This window comes from Trachurus japonicus, chromosome 16 (assembly GCF_045865225.1).
Source record: "Trachurus japonicus isolate A0001 chromosome 16, Traja_1.0".
Lineage (NCBI taxonomy): Eukaryota > Metazoa > Chordata > Actinopteri > Carangiformes > Carangidae > Trachurus > Trachurus japonicus.
The window spans coordinates 11,738,181-11,757,662 of NC_140922.1; the positions used below are offsets into that span (position 1 = coordinate 11,738,181).

At 42.0% G+C, this 19,482-nt stretch overlaps 3 protein-coding genes across 7 annotated transcripts; 1 reads left to right on the forward strand and 2 right to left on the reverse strand.

Annotated features, from left to right (window-relative positions):
* Positions 1-570: 570 nt before the first annotated feature.
* Positions 571-3,474, reverse strand: LOC146971861 (uncharacterized). Of its 2 annotated transcripts, XM_085801431.1 has the most exons (5): positions 2,921-3,474; positions 2,473-2,579; positions 1,966-2,037; positions 1,475-1,621; positions 571-1,354 (listed from the first exon to the last, which is right to left on the reverse strand). In XM_085801431.1, exons 1-5 carry the CDS (start codon positions 2,931-2,933, stop codon positions 1,004-1,006), a joined length of 690 nt encoding a protein of 229 aa, XP_085657557.1. In that variant the 5' UTR covers positions 2,934-3,474; the 3' UTR covers positions 571-1,003. The 2 variants fall into 2 exon arrangements, with proteins under 2 accessions (XP_085657557.1, XP_085657558.1); XM_085801432.1 differs by lacking the exon at positions 2,921-3,474 and having other exon boundaries at positions 2,473-2,592.
* Positions 3,475-5,022: 1,548 nt separating this feature from the next.
* flcn (folliculin) lies at positions 5,023-11,970 on the reverse strand. Of its 3 annotated transcripts, none has more exons than XM_085801435.1 (12): positions 11,754-11,970; positions 11,381-11,593; positions 10,958-11,104; positions 10,606-10,827; positions 10,313-10,479; positions 10,130-10,221; positions 8,017-8,180; positions 7,688-7,801; positions 6,475-6,598; positions 6,223-6,348; positions 5,741-5,843; positions 5,023-5,644 (listed from the first exon to the last, which is right to left on the reverse strand). In XM_085801435.1, the coding sequence occupies exons 2-12, from the start codon at positions 11,591-11,593 to the stop codon at positions 5,437-5,439; spliced, it is 1,680 nt and encodes a 559-aa protein (XP_085657561.1). In that variant the 5' UTR covers positions 11,754-11,970; the 3' UTR covers positions 5,023-5,436. The 3 variants fall into 3 exon arrangements, with proteins under 3 accessions (XP_085657561.1, XP_085657560.1, XP_085657559.1); XM_085801434.1 differs by having other exon boundaries at positions 10,946-11,104; XM_085801433.1 differs by having other exon boundaries at positions 10,934-11,104.
* Positions 11,971-12,551: 581 nt separating this feature from the next.
* On the forward strand, positions 12,552-19,158 carry leng9 (leukocyte receptor cluster (LRC) member 9). 2 transcript variants are annotated; one of them, XM_085801440.1, is made up of 8 exons: positions 12,552-12,566; positions 12,866-12,997; positions 14,473-14,566; positions 15,549-15,685; positions 15,772-16,098; positions 16,229-16,487; positions 16,911-17,031; positions 17,129-19,158. In XM_085801440.1, exons 2-8 carry the CDS (start codon positions 12,874-12,876, stop codon positions 17,789-17,791), a joined length of 1,725 nt encoding a protein of 574 aa, XP_085657566.1. In that variant the 5' UTR covers positions 12,552-12,566; positions 12,866-12,873; the 3' UTR covers positions 17,792-19,158. The 2 variants fall into 2 exon arrangements, with proteins under 2 accessions (XP_085657566.1, XP_085657568.1); XM_085801442.1 differs by lacking the exon at positions 12,552-12,566 and having other exon boundaries at positions 12,866-12,967; positions 14,482-14,566.
* The last annotated feature ends 324 nt before the right edge of the window (positions 19,159-19,482 follow it).

Sequence of the window (19,482 nt, forward strand, 5' to 3'; positions counted from 1 at the left end):
TAGCCTATCCTTACTGACAGACACCAGTGTAGGAAATACTCAGATATAAGATAGACAGAATACTCTGCTGCAAGTACAAGTCATATTATACTAAAGTAATATTTTAAGTATTGTTAATTCAGAGTAATATAGAAATTAAAATGCTTCCTGTGTGTTATAATATCATAGTTATAGGCTATTATTAAGTTAGGATTGTTGATCCTAATTTTAATAAAGCTCTCAAGCTGTTGGATAGCTTGATTTATAACAACCAATCAATCACATGTTTTACAGGTGAAGTGCTGAGTAACCAATAATTATAGATGGCTGATAAATGTAGTGGAGTCAAAACAAAAACTATTTCCCTCTGAACAGCAGTTAAGTAAAAGCAGAAAGTAACATAAAGGTAAAAAAAAAAAAAAAAAACAGAAGTAAAGAAGTTCCTTTGAAGTGTGTTTAAGAACAACACTTGAGTTAATGTAGCCTACCTAGTTCCTTTGGACAGGAAACAAAAAAAGAGCACAATAAATGTAGCTTACGTTGAGATACTAAATCCTAAAAAGTCAAAGCAAAAACTAGTAGCCTAATGCATATATCTAAATGTCTTTAATTTACATTTATGTACAAAAGTAAACACCCATAATATCTTACATTTACATAATATTCATTGTAAACAGTGATGAAATCCACATCAATAGACGAGACTTATGTGCATTGGCTTGCTCAGCATTTATCTCTTGTTAGCATGAAGAGCATAGCTAGCTGAAGTTTGGGGCCTGCTCTTAAGAGGATGGCTATAGGTTTATATCTGTGTTTATATCAGTTGTTACACAGCACTGTTGGACAGTTAACTTAGCTATTCAAACTAACTTTGGACATTAAATGCAACCGGTGCATGTCACTTCATATTAACAAAGCTTACTGCATTAAACAAGGACACAAATATAAGAAACAATCATTCAGTGCCAAGAGATGTCTTGCATTTTGTGTGCATCATCTGAAAGATCCTTTTTTCCCCCCGTGGCTATGGCAGCAGCCACCAGTAGAGTCTGAGTAGCAAGGGGCTCCAGACGGAGTATGATAAGGAGAGAGGACCACCGCTGGACAGCAGCTGTGTAATGTCCACCATCTTGTTGGGCTGTCCTTCTTCCTCCACACTGTTGATAGCTCGGGTGGTCAAGAGTCTGGCCCTCGATGGGCCATAGTCTTTCCTCACAAGAGGAGGGGGCAAAGTGGGCAGGGTGCAAGTTTCAATTGAAGGTAAGCACACAACATCCAGCCACCTGGCGAAAAGTTCTGATGTTAGCTTGAGGAGTTCTTCAGGAGAGGAGTTCAATGTGGGGAAAAGGGTCAGGTCCGTCTCCTCCTGGAACCACTGAGGAAGACAAAGGGGCAAGGACCACATAAATATTTGCTAAAGAAAGAAACCACATTCACAGAAGTTTTGAGGAGCACAACTCTGACATGTACTTGAACAGCCGAAACAAAACCCCACCTCTGTGTTCCTGTTCTTTTTAATAATTCTATCCAGTGTCTGCTTCAGGTCGAGAATTAGGGAGTGATTTAGGTGCTCATCCCAGAGGTTTCTGAAAAGCATATGCCAGGAGTCCAGGAGGACTACTGCAGCAGGGAACACACAACACTGCAGAGAGATGAACAACACAACAACCGCAAAGTTAGATTCAGCTTGTAAAACACGTGTGACAAATTACCAAGAGCCACATCAGTGGTTCAATTACAGGTCAGACTCAAGGCTACGGTAGCCTAGGCCTACAGTACAGCAATGTTGTGCTAAAGTGAAAATATACACAGCCGGTGGTGACAGCTGAGAGTTTGGTTAAAGCTGTTGATAATCTTGTTAAATAAATCAAAATGTTTTTCAGTAGAGGGCCGATGTTGCTCACAACTGGAAGGCAATTACGATTTACGAGCCATGCGCTGCACATCAAAAACCCACTTTCCTTTTTTATCTGATGAGTAACTCACCGGATCAGAGTCACACAGCATGTTTTTCGTGTAGTGGTGCGCTACATAGTAATCTTTTGGAAACACTGTCCTCTGAAAGGAAAAAGAAAAGGAAAGAGGGAGATGAGAATAAATCCAAAGATATAGAAACAAGATACCATCCACAAAGAGAAAGTTACTGTCCTCTTTAACAGTGACAGAGCTGACAAGAACAGATCACAAAGGTGAAACTAAACAATGTTTGATCACCTTGACTTTGCAACGCTATACTGTTGTAACAGTGATGTGACATGTAGTGATAACAATCTGGAGGTGTTTGTTTTGACTCATTCAGTTGCATGAGCTCTTCACCTTTGACCACCTTGTTAACGATCAACTAACACAGTCAACAGTACAACCTCTGTATATATTTAGCACATTCATTTAGCTAGAAAAAATAGAAAATATCCTGCTCACAAAGAAGATGCATTTCACTGTAGACACAACAAAAGCACTACATGAAAATCACAAGCAAAGGTTTTAACTTACAAATCCGGTTGGATTAGAGTCAATGGTCGTTTTAATGTTTTTCACACCTTCCTGGTCAAACTGACATCCACCACATTGGACAGTCAAGATTGATAGCAACAGCAGCACTGTTTGAGACATGAGTAAGGCGGAAAGAGACAGAACACATTCATGTAATTGCTGGAAACTTTCTGTGGTTTGCAGCGTGTTCAAATGGCAAACCTACTGAAAAACATGACATCATTTCCTGTGTCAATTAGCTATTTCTGCAAAAACACACAACAACACCATGAAACAGGGGCTGATATTGCAACAGCCCTAATTGAATTAAGACACAGGAAATGCTATTGTGACAACACAGTGACTCGACAGATCAGCTTTAATTCACTGGCTGAACTTATTTAGCTACAGATCCTTTGAGGAACGTTTGCAAAACAGCATAAACACGCACTTCAATCTGGTCTCTCACCTGACAGTGACATCCTTTCATCTGAATGGACACTTCTCCATGTCTCTTCTTGACGGCAATCACTCTGCAGACGGGTTTCTATGTCAGTCTGTGAAAGGCAAAGTTTCCTCTTCTGTGGTTTCTTGAGGTCTTTGACACAGAGTGTACGCCGCTGTGCCTTCTCCTTCACAGCTTGATGTTTAGTCTTCTTGTTGACATCCCATATACATTCCTTCCTTATGAGTTCCTTTGGTACTTTCCAAAAAAAAAAAAGAAATGCCTTATTTGTCCTCTCACGCCATCCTGCTCTCTCACTTTGGATTTTCCCACTTAAGCCTGAGTGGCTGCAGCCTTTCCCTATCAAAGCTTTTGTTTGTTTTTCCCTTTTCCCTCCTATATCTCTTTCCCTTTCCCTTTCACTACTGACCTAGAATCTTCCTGAACAGCCTAATTTGAATCACTCTCCTCCTTCCTTGAAAATGGTTAATGGATAAAGCTAGAGAGACACAGCCTCCTCTTCTCTATCTCTCCCTCTGGCCACTCTGTGTGTCCTCACTCAGACACAGGCTGCGCTCAAAGTGAAAGTGCTATGCTGGATGGTTTATCTGCTCCCTTAAAGTCTGAGCCCCTCCCATCACTACACGTTTTACCTCACTATTGACTGACCCGGCTCCCTCCCCCCTGCTCCCCACATTCCCTGACACCCACCCACCCTCTTACCCCCATCCTCCCCCATCCAAACCAGGCCCGACGAGAATTAGTCATGCAGTTGGCGCGTATGTTTTTAATTTGGACTCTCCCCCACACCTCTGTGCCTGTGGATCTCCTGCTCTTTATCCCTTAAGAGTCAGTGTGCAGTATCATCCTGTTTAATCATCACGTGTTTTTTTTTTTTTTTTTTTTAAATGAACCAAAATCACATTCCTTAAAAACAGGATTGCAACACTGCATTGCCAGAACTTGCAAGTCATTCCATGTGTCACAGCTATTCTTTATTCATTACTGTTAAAACCAGCTCCACGGAGACAAAGTCATTATGACGTCTGATCATGTGCGCAGCTGTCCTCATCCTGTCCATAATGTGTTGCCCCCCCCCCCAGGTTATGTGAAACATAATGTTATTTTGGATTTCATATGTGTCAGGAGAGGAGTTAATTTGAAGTGAAAGAGAGGAAGGATGTCGTTGCTTCTTTGTCACAAATAGGAATTGTTCTTCTACGTGACTTTTTTGAAGACAAGCCAGACAGATTTCCAAAGTCCCAAGTCTGCTGAAGGGAAAAGGAAACTGGAGAGCAGCAGCTTCAGTGAGAGTAATGCATCAACTCTCCCTGAGGCATCATCAACTCAAACCTCTTCACCTCTACTATATGTCCTAATGATGGGTATAAATATCCAGTCACTGTGCTGTCTTCCTGTTGCTTGTACATTGGGGGAGTAAATATGTAGCTACTTCATTTGTAGAGCTGATTCAGTTTTTTTGCTTCTGTGAGTGAAAGTTGCAAAATGAAATCCAGATTTGAGTAAAATGTAGGAAGCATAAAATAAAAAAATAAAAAAAACCCGAACAGTTACACAGCAACACTACATAACAATGCTGAGTGGCAGATTCCTTTTCAATCCTATTATTCATAAACTCAGTGCTCTTTGAATTTGGGTTAAGGCTTTGAACTTTTACACAATCACTGCATAGGTGCAGTGCAGAACAAAACAAAAATTTAAACAAAGCCATATATTGTTGCATTTTATCACCATAAGTCTGCAAGATTCTGCAAAGCAACAGGCTCAAATAACTGTGGCATGGAAAAAGAAAACACAGTTCTTTAGTGGATCCGTGTGTGACTGGCTCATTAAAAGGGCAAAATCCTGCTGATGTGGTCGTCTCTACTGGAGTGAGGCCTTGTTATGCAACCAATTTGTACGTTTAAGGACAACAGAAAACCTTAAAGTGTTGTCTTACACCACTAGAGACTTGCTGGCTGACAGCCATTTAAACAAGTGAGTGGGGAACTGGCAGAGAAATGCTGCTCTCCCTCCTACACTCCCCTTTTGCTCCCTCTTTATTCTTCCTGTTCACCACAAGATGGAGCCAATTGTGGAATTAAAAAAAAAGGACAAGGATGTGAGACTGTTCACATTAATTTATTTAATTTTAAAACTTTAGAGAAAGAGTAAACAAAGTGCAAAGTCTTTTTATAATAAGTTAAACTTTACATATTAGTATGAAGAGGTCTCCTACGAAAATTCCCTTTGACAAACAAAAGCCCTGATATGTTATCCCAACTGCCTGTGTTAATCTGTGCAGGATAATAATCGGGGTTAGGTGCACAATAAATTTCTCATTACCTAAAAGACAATAATGGATGAGCCAAAGCATTTCTGGCATCCACTCACAGGCCTCTTTCATTCCACAAAAAGTCCCAGTTAACAAAACTGATTCTTGCTTTTCACTTTCCTTTCCTCCAGAACCCGCCCCCCTCTTTTCACCTTCCCTCTCGTCGCCCCCTGCTAACTCCTTTTCCTCCTTCTTCGTGTCTTTGTCACTGGCTGGGGCTCCTCTCCCCTCCTCGAACAGCTGTCATTAAATGGCTCTTGTAGGTTTTGCTGAGTCCGGTCATCCAGAATTTGAGGAGCCTGACGTTGTCTTCCTCGCCCGGCCCGGTGGCGCCGAGGAGGGCCAGAACCTTCTGGGTGTCGTCCCTCCCTCGCCCGTCCACTTTGGAGAACTTGAACAGCACTTTGACTTTACTGAAGGAGCGAGAAGTAGGTATGAGAAGGCTTTCATATGCAAAATGGTGAAAGGGCACAAGCAGTCTTCATTAAGACTGAGTGAATTCTACTCACTTCATCCACTCCTCCTTCAAACACAGCAGGCAGTGAGACACGACGTCCACAGACAGGTTCTCGTTGGAAAGAGCCACCTCCAGTTTGTTCAGTAGCGTGGGACCTGGAAAAAATAGTGCAAACATTCAGTGTATGAAGTTCATCATATGACCTTTATGTCTCTTGTTCAACCTTTTGTCAAAGTTGACCTTTACATTTCCTGCTGTCTTAAAAACCTCCAAGAAGGTTATGTTTTTGATCTCTTTCATCTCTGCGTTATCTTCAACCCTGGCTGATAAAACCGCTTTAAATGACAGTTGGTAGAAGTATGGGCTGTGAGCCAACAAACAAATCATGTCTGATGCTCCAAATGTTTTCTGATGTCGTGTCTTCCTTTTAAGCCTTCCTTAACATTAAGGGATGGCTTGTTCTTTTTTTTTTTTTTTACATAGAAAATGTCAGTAAATATGCAGGGACTACTAAATTCAGGTAGGTATGCTCACCCCTGTCTATGGGCTGTGTGTTGGCGCTGCTGATGGTGAACTGATACAGCGAGCAGATATCGTCGTCACCTACAGCGGAGATCTGGAAGTTTCTCTCTGTGCTGACATCGACCAGCACGGAAAACTCTAGAAGATAAAAGGTAAAATCAACACAGTGTGAACTGCAGGCACAAGCTGACGGTCTGTGACAGCAACCGCCTTTAAGATTCGTTTTTTAAATGTACTTTAATGTGATTTTAGAGACTTTTGTACCTGAGGAGCTGACGTGGGTTGGAATAGGCACGTCTGGGCTGAGACCCAGGAAGTTGCATTTATAGGCCTCCTCGTACTGAGCACTGTATGGCACAGAGCGCACACAGCCCACTGGGAGCAGAGACTGATGAGGGAAACGACAGAGATTCAGATAAGAAACGTAGCATAAGAGTGTGAACACGTGTAGCTCTGTGCACCCACATTACATCCTCTCTCTAACTCTGACTGATTTATCTCTGCTTAGGTTAAAGCTGGGAGGAGCTGTGCAGGGTTTTATCTGAAGACATCACACACTTCGAAGTAGTAATACACAGCCCTGTGTAAAACCTGCGCACCCGTATATTTGTTGCTCTCTTCCTATTTTGCAATTAAATTTAAGAGCAACACCACCAGGCGTATGAGGGATGATAACAATATAAGGAGAGTCTGCAGATGGGACCCTCCTTAGGTTTAACAAAGCAAACACATGGGATAGGTCTTTGTCAGAGCAGACACAGGTGTCAATAACATTACTGATGGCTGAGCTATATTTAGCATGTAGCATAGTCACACTGTGATGGCTTAATGGGACACTTAATACTGTAGAGCCATTATATGTATTATTGGTAACAACTACCTCATAATGACAAAAAAGTCTACTGTGAAAGCCTGGGAGGTCTCAGAAAATATATCACAGTGTGACTATAAACACTTACAGTTCAAAATATATTGAAACAATATCAAAATTATTAAAGAAAATAGAAAAAAACATAAAGGGTAAAAAATAATGAAATGAAAACTGTCTCCTTGCAGTATCTTGCATAGGAAAGTAAGAATGGAGAACGTGCACAGGCAGAGATGTTTTCAGGGTGTGATGACAGCAGCTTAAATAATTATATGCCTCATGTTTGGAAAAAAAACCTTCACAGCGACAAGAAGAATGGAGAAAAAACTAGATCACAAAGACTATCTTAACATGGCATTTGATTTGTTATGGTTTACACTAGGTAATCCTTCCAACTTTAACAACATAAAATATGTGTTTTTTTAGTTGTGGGTGATTATAACAACTCAAAGAGTATTATAGTACCCACCATTTAACTAATGATACAATGGCTCAACTAAACGGGCTCTCACAGGTGTCATCAATTGTCCTAATGTCTACGTACCTGCATCATAATAACACTAATTTTCCTCACAAGGCAGAAATGGAAGCAGTAGCAGAGTAGAGTACCTTGAGCACTGTAAACGCTGATTGGATGAGCCCGGGGTGAGCGCCCCTCCATATGACCTGGTTTCCCATGAGCACATGCCATGCTAGCTGACGAAACTCAGCAGCCCCTAGGACCTGCAGAGCAAATTAGACAGTAGGGTACAAGAGCTCAGTGATACAGTATGTATATTCATTTAGGATGAACAAATGTACTAGATTAAGACTGTAAAAGTATACATTCTTGCAAAGAAATTGTGCATATTTATCCAATTTAGTCTGTGAAATTGCACCGCTTATATTGTGTAAATATGCACAACAAAATGTCAAGCTCAAAAAGCACCCAAGTTTACCTGTCTCAAGTGTCTCAGTGACCTAAACTTTGGACCGGGCAACTCGTCTAGTTTTGCATCATCACACAGGAAGTCATGGACCAGCTCACTCTCTGATTGGTGACGCTGTGACTTTAAAGAACCTCCTTCTGCTCCCTCCCAGCAGCTCATTTCCTCCTCTTGCTCTTTGATGACATGTATAAAAAGCAGAAGAGTCATGACCAAATGTTTTAAAAACAGACTTATTACAAATATGGGAAATTCCAAAAGAAACCACTAGAAATGCTAGCCTCGTAAACCAGCCCGGAAATGCATTTCATGGTTTACGAGGCTATAGAAATGCCTGGAATGATATCACACTACGTATATAGCAGGTGACGTGATGTGTACATGTTATTCATCATCTATATTTAAAACAAAATCAATACTGTACAGTTTTGCAACTTAACAATTACCTTTCCAATACATACAATAACAGATTGCTCCTAAATGGCTCCCATATGATGGTCTGTCTGTTCCTGTAAACTGTGTACCTCACACTGTAACAGTCTGGGACCAAGTCTGTACAAATTAAATGTAACTCAAAATTTTCTCATTCCTAATTTCTAGAGATTTGGAAAAGGTTATTTGCTTGCAATATTGATACTAGAGAACAGGATATTACACTACCACAAACCAGTGTGGAAAATACGTCCAACGTTTTACTCTTTCTTGTTTAAAAACTTTGTAAATTCTTCCAGGAAAAGTGTAAAATGGTTTCATGATTCACTGTTTTTACAGACAAAGTCTCTTCACTGGCTGAGCCAATGAATCAGACTTACACAGAAGCCTTTCAAAACTGATGAAACATTGTGCAAATAGATAACATCTGCTGATGTAATGCTCCACCAAGAGGCCACACCTTGCCTTGAAAACCTAGACATGTTGAAGCAATGCCCACCAAGGTGAATTATGTTCTCTCTGTCTGAAACAGTGGCAAGAAACAGAATGTGAACCCTCTGAAATTACCTGGCTTTCTGAATGACTGTCTTCTAACCCCATCCAAACCACAATGTATAAACAAACGCAGTGTTAACACTGATAACATGGACACATTTACAATTTTTCACGCGTTAAAAGATTAACAAGGAACAAAAAACCTCAAAGTAGCGTTTTCTGTAGCAGCAGAGCAGGTCTGAGTCTTTGAGCTGCTGGTGTGAGCTGCAGCTTTTTGGTCAGTCCACAGCATGTGTACTGGATTAGGGTCTGGACTCGGACTGGGCCACATAAAGAAGTGGATTTTCTTAATTTGAAGTCATTCTGTAACAGATTTACTTTGATGTTTATTGTCCTGCTGCGTCACCCAAATTCTCTTGATGAATTTGGGAGTTCCTATTCCCTTCAGGGCATGGTGATGTTTTTTTTTTTTTTGGAGAGCTGCGTCTTCCGCTGTGGTGTCCATGGCAGGACAACCTGCTCCAGACAAACATGCACCCTGATTTGTGTGTAGTAAACACATGAACAGAGATGTTAACCAGCTCCAATGATTCCTTCAAGCCTTCAGTCGTTACTCTCAGGTTCTTTGTTATGTTACCAAGCATTCTGCATAGTGTTTTTGGAGACATCTCAGCAGGGCGCCCACTTATTCAGAGAGTGGCCACAGAACTAATCTTCTCCATTTATAGACAGTTTGTCGGACTGTGAGCTGATGAAAATCTGAACTTTTTAAGACTTCGTAACCCTTTCAGCTTCATCCCAGTCAACAATTCCTGATCGTGTGTCTTCTGAGATCGTTTTTACGAGGATTGGTTCACAATAGCAGATGTTACTTGTAAACAGCAAACTCAAACTGCTTAAGTGTGTCTTATGAAGTCAAAGAAGCACTTATCCACACATACAATCTTGTTTCAGTAATGTTTTCAATAAGGACAAGAACAATACAGCGAATTGGGTTTGTTATTGTAATGCTGAAAAAGTTACTGAAATAAATGCAGGTAAATCCAAAGGGTTCATTTTTTCCTGCCACTGTAAATTGTCCCCTGACAGTTTTCTGTCTTCAGCTTTCTAACCCATTTATAACAAGATGTGAGATTGATAAATATAAAACTCTGCACCACAGAGTGACTCTCATGTTCAATTAGGACGATAAGTCTACCTGTTTGTCTCTCTATAAGCACCAGTGTGTCCTCAGTAGGGGCTCCTTCGAGCAGCTTCTCTGTCAGACGACTGCCACAGGCCTTCAGCAGCCTGGAAATGAGATGAAAACAAGTGATTATAAAACCATTCACATGGAAAAGGACTGCATCTTAAAGTTAGGACTGACTTGATATCAACTCACCAGCTGAAGGAGGAATGCAGGCTAGCCCAGAGATTTGGATGCTGGGTAAGAGAAGTGAGTGACCGTGCTGCATTGCCGCTCCTTTGGTGTGGGAAAACTGCAGGTGAAAAGACGCTGTTCATCCTCACAGCTCGCTGGGGGCAAACTCCTTGTTCACTGTCAAACACCTGATGCAGAATACAACACCAAGGCATTATGCGTTGTAATATTGTAATAAATACATGACTGTGAAATAAATCTTCATATCTCTATTCAGGCAAAGTGAATAAAGGCATCTAATGTCGGCGCCCTACCTTTAGGGCTGTGCTTTGCAGGCTCTGTATAGTGAGTTTAAGGTGGCGTAGCAGAAAAGGCCAGGAGTTGATAAGGTAGATCCTGTCCATGGCTACCATGACAATACTGTACCACCTCTGAAACCCCCTGGCCAGACTGTCTTTGATAAAGAAGGTGTGCGAAAACACAAAACCGTGTTGCTCATCTCCAAAGAAAATTGGTCCTTCACGGCCGGGACATACCTGACGAGAGAAAAATGGGTGAAGCACATGAAGAGATGGAGGAAAATCAAAATGGGTGTGTGTTTATTCTGTGTATGAGATGTGTGACTCACACACACATACATACATGCAGACGTACGTCACTGTTTACCTCACAGCTGAGGCTGCGTACACAAGCCTGGCGGACCACGCTGAACAGCTGAGGCTGCCTGGGATGCTGGTGGCTCAGGAAGCGAATACCTGTTTCATCATCAATGCTCACAAAGCCCGGATGAGACGCAGGCAGAGATCGACATCCCTGTGGAGCAAGGACAAGGAGAGCATCAGCATCAGATGTATGAGTACCATGTGCTTGCTATGTGTGGTTTTAGATGAAGCTGTGTCAGCACTTGTGCCCAAGACAAGTTTCCTGTCAAGGACTAATAAAGTATATCTTAATCTTAATCCTGAGACAGATGATTTATGGACTCACCTACAACTGCACAAAAAGTTAAAGATGGTGTGTAATGTAATGTTAAGACATGTTTCTGATGATATAATGATGAGTTGACCATATGTCTTTGGTTTAACTCACTTCACACATTTCTCCTCTCTGTGTGGCTGAGCTGTTGGCTCTCATCGTCAGCCCTTCACCTTCCCGGTCGCCGTCTCGGTCTCTGTCCCCGGGTGCCGGGATCCCTGCCTGGGATGAAGGGGACGGGGATGGAGGGTGCAGAGCCTCCGTGCAGAACAACGTCCGAGGGCCATGGAGCTCACAGAAGTGACAAAGAGCCACCAGAGCATTCATCTGACAGAGAGAGAGGACAGTGTCCACATTACTGGTGATGCAGAGTGTCTGTGACTTTAATGTGAACATTGGTAGTCTGTTCCTCACATGTTTCTCATCAACTTCGCTTCACAAGAGTCGAGATTCAGTCATTTTTTAACGATAATGACATAAATCTTACCTTCAACGGAGACCCAAGTTCAACAAATGACTGGCTCTCAGTGTAACTTCACAGGACATTCATCGGTCGCAGTGACTAAAACGCAGTTATGTACAAAGCAGCATGTTAAAACCGTGTTTACTCCAGACTTATATTTCTAAATCTCTCCATTTTTTCAGAGATTCATGATCCTCTGTTTAGGTTATGCAGCTGCTAAGCTAACTGACAACAACAGACCTCATCACGTGGGGCAGAGTCACGCGCTAACACAAATGACGCACGGCCAGCATGCTGCTTTCACGTAACATGGACACAATGGGGAAAACGGGGAAAACAGCCGTTGACTCACACACCGAATAGCTACAATGATTATTTGCAGCAATAACTTACTCCCGACACCTTAACCACCATGAATGAACACATTGGATATTTGGTTGGTTTAAGAAATTCTTTATGTTCCGACCCGACTCGAATTATGTTTATAAATTGTGGCCGACGTGATTTCCAAGAACAGTGACCATAATTACAATTTAAAAATCCTACATTGAACGCGGCATTAACTTCAACAACTACCATAGATATACGTATGTATTAAGACGATGTCGCGTATTTATCGAAGCGAAAGGAAACAACGTCACTGTCAATGTCAATATAACTAATGTAACAGGTCTATGATGCAATACAAAGTATATGTTTTCATTTTCTTCAGTGATTTTTCGACAAAAGATGTAGTACAACTACATTACCCATAGCCTACTTCCTCATGAGCCAAACTTGAGGTCAAAGGGCGATAAAACATAGAAACCGCCTTCTTCCAAAGTCCTTCTACGGTTGGTACGTACCATTATGATATTAAAATAACAATGTTTTATGACGACTTGTCAAACATCTGCCTATGTTTTATTGGTCATATCGTTGGATTACGAAAGTTAGGCTACTAAACGTTAACTTATATAATTATTACGGCACTGACCACTTCCGCAACAGGCAAGACAGCAGCACTGAGACATGTTTTTCAGTTTCAGAGGAGTGTCACGTTTAACTTTGCCCCTTTGTCACGTCAAACAAAGGTAAAGGTGAAGCAGCAGGTCCACAGAGACACCTCACACACCTCTCTCCCTTGAAAACACCAGGTTCAGTCATGGCATCAGCCGGTCCAGCCTGGGTGCCCACAGAGGACCACAGGGCTGATGGGACCCTCCAGGCTGGGGCAGGGGTCTCAGCTGACCCCGGCAGTGGCCAAGACACCCTCAAAGCCACAGGAGGTAAATCACCCTGTTTAGTTTTACATGAATGCTTTCTCATATGGTGACAGGGTGAAATTAATAATTGTCTTATGTGAGTCTTTCTTAAGAAACATGGTTATCGAGACCTGCTGGTAACTCATTCAGTCTGGATTCCCAGTAAATTACTCTGATATGTTATTCCTCCCAAGAGAGATTCCTCAGTCTGTGGATTGTTTTTGAAGGACAGTGAGCAAACTGGGTTCCGGTTAAGTTTGTGCTTAATAAGTTTATCAGAACCCCCATCACTGATAATAATAGTTGGACAAGTGAGGTGAGACGATGTTGACACCCAGTGTTTACGTAATGGCTGGCAGCTCTGCTAGAATCAGGAAATGAGTCAAGCTGCACTGGTTCCTATCTCCAAGTCCAATATGAGTACATGTACTGTCTGCTTCTACTCCCACTTGTTTTACTGGGCCCAAATCCAGATAAACTTTCTGTGTGGTAAAGAACATGAATCGTTATTTTTTACTGAGCTCTTCCAGTTAGATCTTATCTTAGATCTTAGATCTTATGTCTTGAAGCAGTCGGATGACTCCCAAAAAGTCTGTTGATTTTTGATAACCTGCGCCGGCCAGTAGCCTACCATCATAGCAGAAGAGAAAGTAGTACAAATAATAATTGAAATATTTCTGCCAGTGAGTCATATTCATGTCTCCTCTCTGGAAATAGCATTGCAGGGTATGTGGTATGCGTCGGAGCTTACAGACAACTTGGCTGAAATTTGAGTCCCCTGGAGCAAGTCATTGCCACCTGTTACATTAGTTTTACTCATTGGAGAGGAAACATTGTGTTATACACTCCCGATTTCCTTTTGGGTATTATTAATCACTTATTTTTTGTGGATTTCAGTTGTTAATCATACTTGCTTAAGATAGAAATCTGAAAGATAAGGGTTACCCTTTTTGCTTTCTTGTTCAACACTGGTGGCAGGTGATTAGAGATTTCTTGACGTCTGTGCTTTTACCACATATCTGTGATATGGCACACATAAACATATCTTAAGGCAGAAATTTTACAGGAGACACAAAGGACAGCAACAAACACTGTAATCTTAGAGCACCCTGCCTCACTGCTGTAGATATTTTCCACTGATTGTGAAAACCGCTTTAAACTGCCAGACAGCCCTCTCTTTGTATTTGTCCTCTTTCTTCAGCCCCACTGGGCCGGGCTGCAGAGGAAGTGCGGGGAACTAATATTTGTTTTTTGTTTTTTTTCTGGCACTGGCTCCAGATATCACCCACCGTGTGCCCATGTAAAAAACACACATGTTGATAATTAGGAGTGTCAGACAGATTAAACTGTCCATCTTGGGCCTACTGTTAGCAAAATTGTATTATTTTTCTGGTGTGATTTAAATGCAGAGCCCGATTTGAAAGGCTGGCAACTTTCTTTACACCCTTTTATTTCTTGCTCCCACTCTGTGTTTTTCTCTTTGGATCTATCATTTACAGAGTCCGCAGAGCAGGAGGAGGTCGGAGTCAACATGTGCCAGTTTTTCCTGAAGGGAAAGTGTCATTTTGGACACAGATGTCGTTTGTTACACAGGTTTGTTTTCCTTAACTTGTCCAGACAAAATCAAAACAGGATAGTAGAGGACTTTTAGACTTTCAAGTAAATAGACATCTTCTTAAAGAGACCCAGAGGAGTTTGCTTTTGGTTATAAAAGAGTCTCATATTAATGTGGATGAATCTACGTTACCCACACTTCTTAATGGGTCCATTTTCGATAAATATATAGTTTTGTCTTTATAGTTATTTTGTTATTATTATTATTATTCAGTGGTCGGCTCGCCCAGCATTTCCTAGTTTCGGTTTCCCGGACGCTGCCTGGCGGATCATGTGACTAACGCCGCCGAATCTCCGTTTATGGTCGGAACTATGACGGTATCTTGTCGTCGTCAAACCTCCGACTTTCGTTCTTGATTAGTGAAAACATTTTTGGCAAATGTTTTCGCTTTAGTCCGTCTTGCGCCGGTCCAAGGATTTCACCATGTGTGCGGAGGCTCATGGGAAATGTAGTGTGAAAACACTTCGCTTTCCGAAACTCCTCGTAGTCCCTTTAACTGATATTTAGTAAATGCTACACAAAAGAAGCTTGTATTAGATAAGCTTGTTAGCATTAAATATAGGGCTGTCTGAACATCACCTTATATCATCTTAACTCGTCATTTTATTATCAAACCCTTTAGGTTAGGTTAGGAGAATATTTTAAAACTGTCATTTTTTCTGTCACTCGATTTATTTTTGATAACTGCACTCCCAAAATGTTGGAAGACATTGTAGCACAGCTGCTTGGAATAATCAGCTCTATTGAACTCCTTGTTGCCAAGATCCACCTGTTAGTTGCTGCTCATGTTGCATCACGGACAGATGTTTTAACGTAGCCATGACAAAATATGGATCCCACAAAATGTTTATATACCATGGAAAAAGCTCTGTGCGTGTCAAATGGAATTAACACGTGCATTTTTTTTCCCCACATGTCAAGTGTCACATATAATTTTCCACTGTTGTTGCCATTTTTCAGCGATCCATCACTGGATGATTCAGGGGCTGTGTCTCCTGATCCGGATGACAAACCAGATGATGAAAAGCTGGAAAAATACAACAAAAAGAAAGGGAAAGTGAAGAAAGCAAAAAAGCCAAAATGCGACGAGGGAGAAGGTCACTGCATATTTATTTTCTTAAGTAATCAGACAATGACGACACAACTCTTACAAGTAAATATATGTTGTATAATTCTTCCGCAGAAGTGAACAAAAAGCCACCCATGCGCACAGCAGATGATGTTATCTCTCGGATTCTGTGGGACTCATTAGTTGATGCATCAGAGTTTGTGGTGGGCTATGTGGATCGCTTCCTCGGTGTGCTGGAGCGACCCTTCTGTGACTTCAACTGGGACACTAACCCCACGGACTGTGATTACACCACTGAGCTGGCCCTGCCGAGGCACAGGATCCAGTACTTCACCTACAGAGGGCACCGCGTGTGGGACCGCCACAGTAGAACCGACAGGGTGTTTGGCTCCACTGGTCAATCTCTGGCTCCCCCCTTTGGAGGGGATGAGGAAGTAAAGGGTAAGAGAGGGCCCTTAGAGCGCTGCCCCACCTCATATACAACCATATACAAACTTATGTCAAACAAAACATACAAAGGCCAGTGCACTTAGAATACACCCTGACTTAAAGTAACCATTTGTTTTACAAGAGTTGAACACAGAATCCCAAGATCAACAACCAGACGGCGCTAAAACAACAGAGGAGCAGCCACCTGCTGTCAGTGGGCAGGAAGAGGGTGGAATAGAAGAGTCTTCTCAAACCGAGAACGCACATCTGGAGGAAGAGGCGCAGGATGAGATGAATATTCACACCCCTGACTCAACACAACCAGCTCCAGAGTGTGGAGGAAACGCCTCTCAGGAACAACAATCACGAGGAGCATGTGTTGTGGAGGAGGCTGCAAATAGGTCTGGTGTTCGTGCTCATCTTTTAAATGCAACTGAGACAAACTGTACAGAGCAAAATAGCATTTTTAGTGTCTACACGTTCCAACCTGAGCCTGTTTGGACAAGATGCCAACTTAAAGTGACGGGGAAGTTAGAGCATCAGTATCTTGAGTAACATAAACCAGATTATGGTATTGGAACAAGAGGCATTTAAATTGAATCCTTTATATTAATTGGATCGCTCAAAAGTGCGTATCACTGAGAGGAGTGACACAGGAGTAGAACGTGAGAGAGTGTTTTTTTGTTGTTGTGTCTAAGACATCTGATTTGACGTAGAGGAGATTTGTGTGTCCTGGTTTTAATCCTAACCTTGGAAAAGAATCTTAGAAGTTACTTTTCTCTTTCTCTTTCTTGAGTAATTTTATTCACCTGTTTTGATTTTAGACCTAAGCCTTCAGCAGAACAAATATCCTCATTTCAAAAGGAGGGTGTGACTGTAAAAGAGGCAGAGGAGGAGACTTTTGCAGAATGGCAAGAAAGCTGGGAGGGCAAAGAAGATGCTTCAGTGAGTACAGGACAGCTCACACTGAAATATATTCTTGTTTTGCTGTTAAAGTTCAGGTTTACCAGAACGATTCTCTTTATGCTCCTCTTCTGCACAGAGTCATCTGAACGCCCTGAACATTTGCCACAATCCATCAGCCCCTCTGGAGCAGAGAGAGCAGAAATCTGGTGCTCGCCCCCCTAAAAAACGACCCACGCACTTCATCACCTTCAGGGCCAACACTCCTGCCATCCTCACCTGTTTCCAGCAGCTGCAGGAGGAGGTCGTCTCCCTTTTACCCTCCTCCGCCCCTCACTGGCACACGGCCTCCAACCTTCACGTCACCATGTGCCTCCTGACGCTGCACAGCCCAGCTGAGGTGGCCGCCGCTGTGGAGATCCTCCGACGGTTTGCCCATTTAGATCGCAACCCCCCAGTGGCCGTGACCTTTCCTGTTAAGCTGAAGCATTTCAATGGGAAGGTTCTCTACCTTAGCCCCCAGCCTCAGCTGCCCCTGCAGCAGCTCAACAGTGGCCTGCAGGAAGCCTACAGGAAGGAGGGCTGGCTCCACAGGGACTCCTACAACCCGCGCTACCACCTCACTCTGGCCAAGGTAGAGGACAGGGAGGGAGAGAGGGTTTTTGAAGGGGTGGGGGACCTCAAGGTGGGGAAGGGTTTAAATTTTGGCCGTCTGCCAGTTAACACCTTACATCTTTGTGCAATGGGCGGTGTCAGAGTAGATGATTTTTATGAGATTGTGTGCACAGTAACTCTTCGTTAATAGAAGACAGAGCGGTTTTACACGCACTACAAACTTTATAGAATATGACGTGGTGCAATATCAATGAGCACAGTGCTTTTGCACGGACCATATGGCCTTACCAACCAAAGTTAGTCAAGACATTTTTGTAAAAGAGCATGAAGTGAAACTTGCTTTAGCTGCGGGACAGTGGTAAATGGTATGTTGAAGTTTTTAAAAATGTATTTTATATTTTTTAATGCATTTTATACATTTTTGAATTCACTTCTGTATACTATAATGTACGTTTCATCTGTTGTCTTATTTATGACCTTCAGTTGAGGGAAATTACACAATAGCAAGCAAGGAATTGCGCTGGAAGTTGTGTTGGCCTGGAGAGTTTCCACATGGGAAGCAGAACAATCTGGCGACTAGTGAATGAAGAGTCAGTCAGTTTTTTTTCCAGAGCTTGATGACTGAGTTGTGCCAGGTAACCAGTGCTGCACCACACTCCTGCTGAGAAACAACTGACAAACACTTCTATATAGAGGAGGAGACGCAGGGAGAGAGACAGACAGGCAGACAAACACAGAAAACACTGGGGAACACTAATGGCTGCAGAGGGACTGTGATAAAAACATCTTCCAAAATTAGAGCTGGAAAGATTAGTACACAAATTGATCAACAGAAAATTAATGTGCAGCCATTTGATGATTGATAGTTCTGAAGATGCTTTACTTTGTCTTATGTTATGACAAAATTTGATGATTGATGATTTCTGTTTTCTGATTGGTGACAGCTTAGACTTTATGTGACCAAAATTATTCATTTAATTGAAAACAACAAACATTAGTTGGAGCTGTGAAAATTGAGCCCAAAGTGTAAACCACAAAAACATGTCAGTCTAAATATTGATGCATACTTACACATGATTTATATCGTGTTCTTTTGCAACCAATGACATTTATTGTAAAAGGTGATAGAAATGCAAATTTTTCATCCGACTGGCCATGTAGAGCAGAATATCTACTCCCTTTAGATGAAATAAAATTGCCACAAGAAAAGGTTTTTTTTGTTGTACTGTCTATTATCAGTTGGGCCAAATAAGGTGACTGCAGCCAACTCCAGCCTGCTGGCATCTAGTGTTTGACCACTACACTGACATATGCACCTGACATGACGGCGAATACAGGATACATAAAAAACAAAAAGATTGCCTTTTGTTTACATCCATGAATTAACCAAAGTAGTTGTTTTCTGCTGCACGTAATTCCATGATTTATACAATCTGTTTTATATGAATATTGTATGGACTGTGTTCCACATGAAGGATGCATTTGTATCATTTTACAGTGAATTATAACCACTAGATTGTCGAGGACATTAAATATTGAATTGGTTATTTTAAATCCTGAGTGGTGATAATTTATCAGTGCAGGGCTGGATGGGCTGGATGGATGCAGCACGGTTACTGTTGCTGTGGTCTCTAACATAAAGACACACGGAGGCTGCATAAACGCTCCCCGAGCAACTCTTGCATACATAATATAATTTTCTGTCTTCTTTCCCCTCTTCCTACCAGATGCGCACACACACACATACACTTTACATAGGCTACATGAGTCAGTGAGTACGCTCTGACTCTCTACTGTTTGCTCCCTGGCTCGCATTATCTCCCTGCCTCCCTTCCCCCACTCCCTTTCAGTGACACAGAAAAACTAACGCCGCCCCCT

Excerpts from the sequence above, each read along its gene's own strand:
- LOC146971861 (XM_085801431.1), bottom strand. Across the intron at positions 1,622-1,965 it reads TGCTGTGTGACTCTGATCCG|TGTTGTGTGTTCCCTGCTGC; the intron begins GTGAGTTACTCA and ends ATCTCTCTGCAG. Across the intron at positions 1,355-1,474 it reads AAAAGAACAGGAACACAGAG|TGGTTCCAGGAGGAGACGGA; the intron begins GTGGGGTTTTGT and ends TGTCTTCCTCAG.
- flcn (XM_085801433.1), bottom strand. The coding sequence starts at position 11,593 with ATGAATGCTCTGGTGGCTCTTTGTCACTTCTGTGAGCTCCATGGCCCT. Across the intron at positions 10,828-10,933 it reads ACAGTGACGTACGTCTGCAT|GTATGTCCCGGCCGTGAAGG; the intron begins GTATGTATGTGT and ends TTCTCTCGTCAG. Across the intron at positions 6,349-6,474 it reads AACCCACGTCAGCTCCTCAG|AGTTTTCCGTGCTGGTCGAT; the intron begins GTACAAAAGTCT and ends TTTATCTTCTAG.
- leng9 (XM_085801440.1), top strand. The coding sequence starts at position 12,874 with ATGGCATCAGCCGGTCCAGCCTGGGTGCCCACAGAGGACCACAGGGCT. Across the intron at positions 14,567-15,548 it reads AGATGTCGTTTGTTACACAG|CGATCCATCACTGGATGATT; the intron begins GTTTGTTTTCCT and ends GCCATTTTTCAG. Across the intron at positions 16,488-16,910 it reads GTGGAGGAGGCTGCAAATAG|ACCTAAGCCTTCAGCAGAAC; the intron begins GTCTGGTGTTCG and ends TTTTGATTTTAG.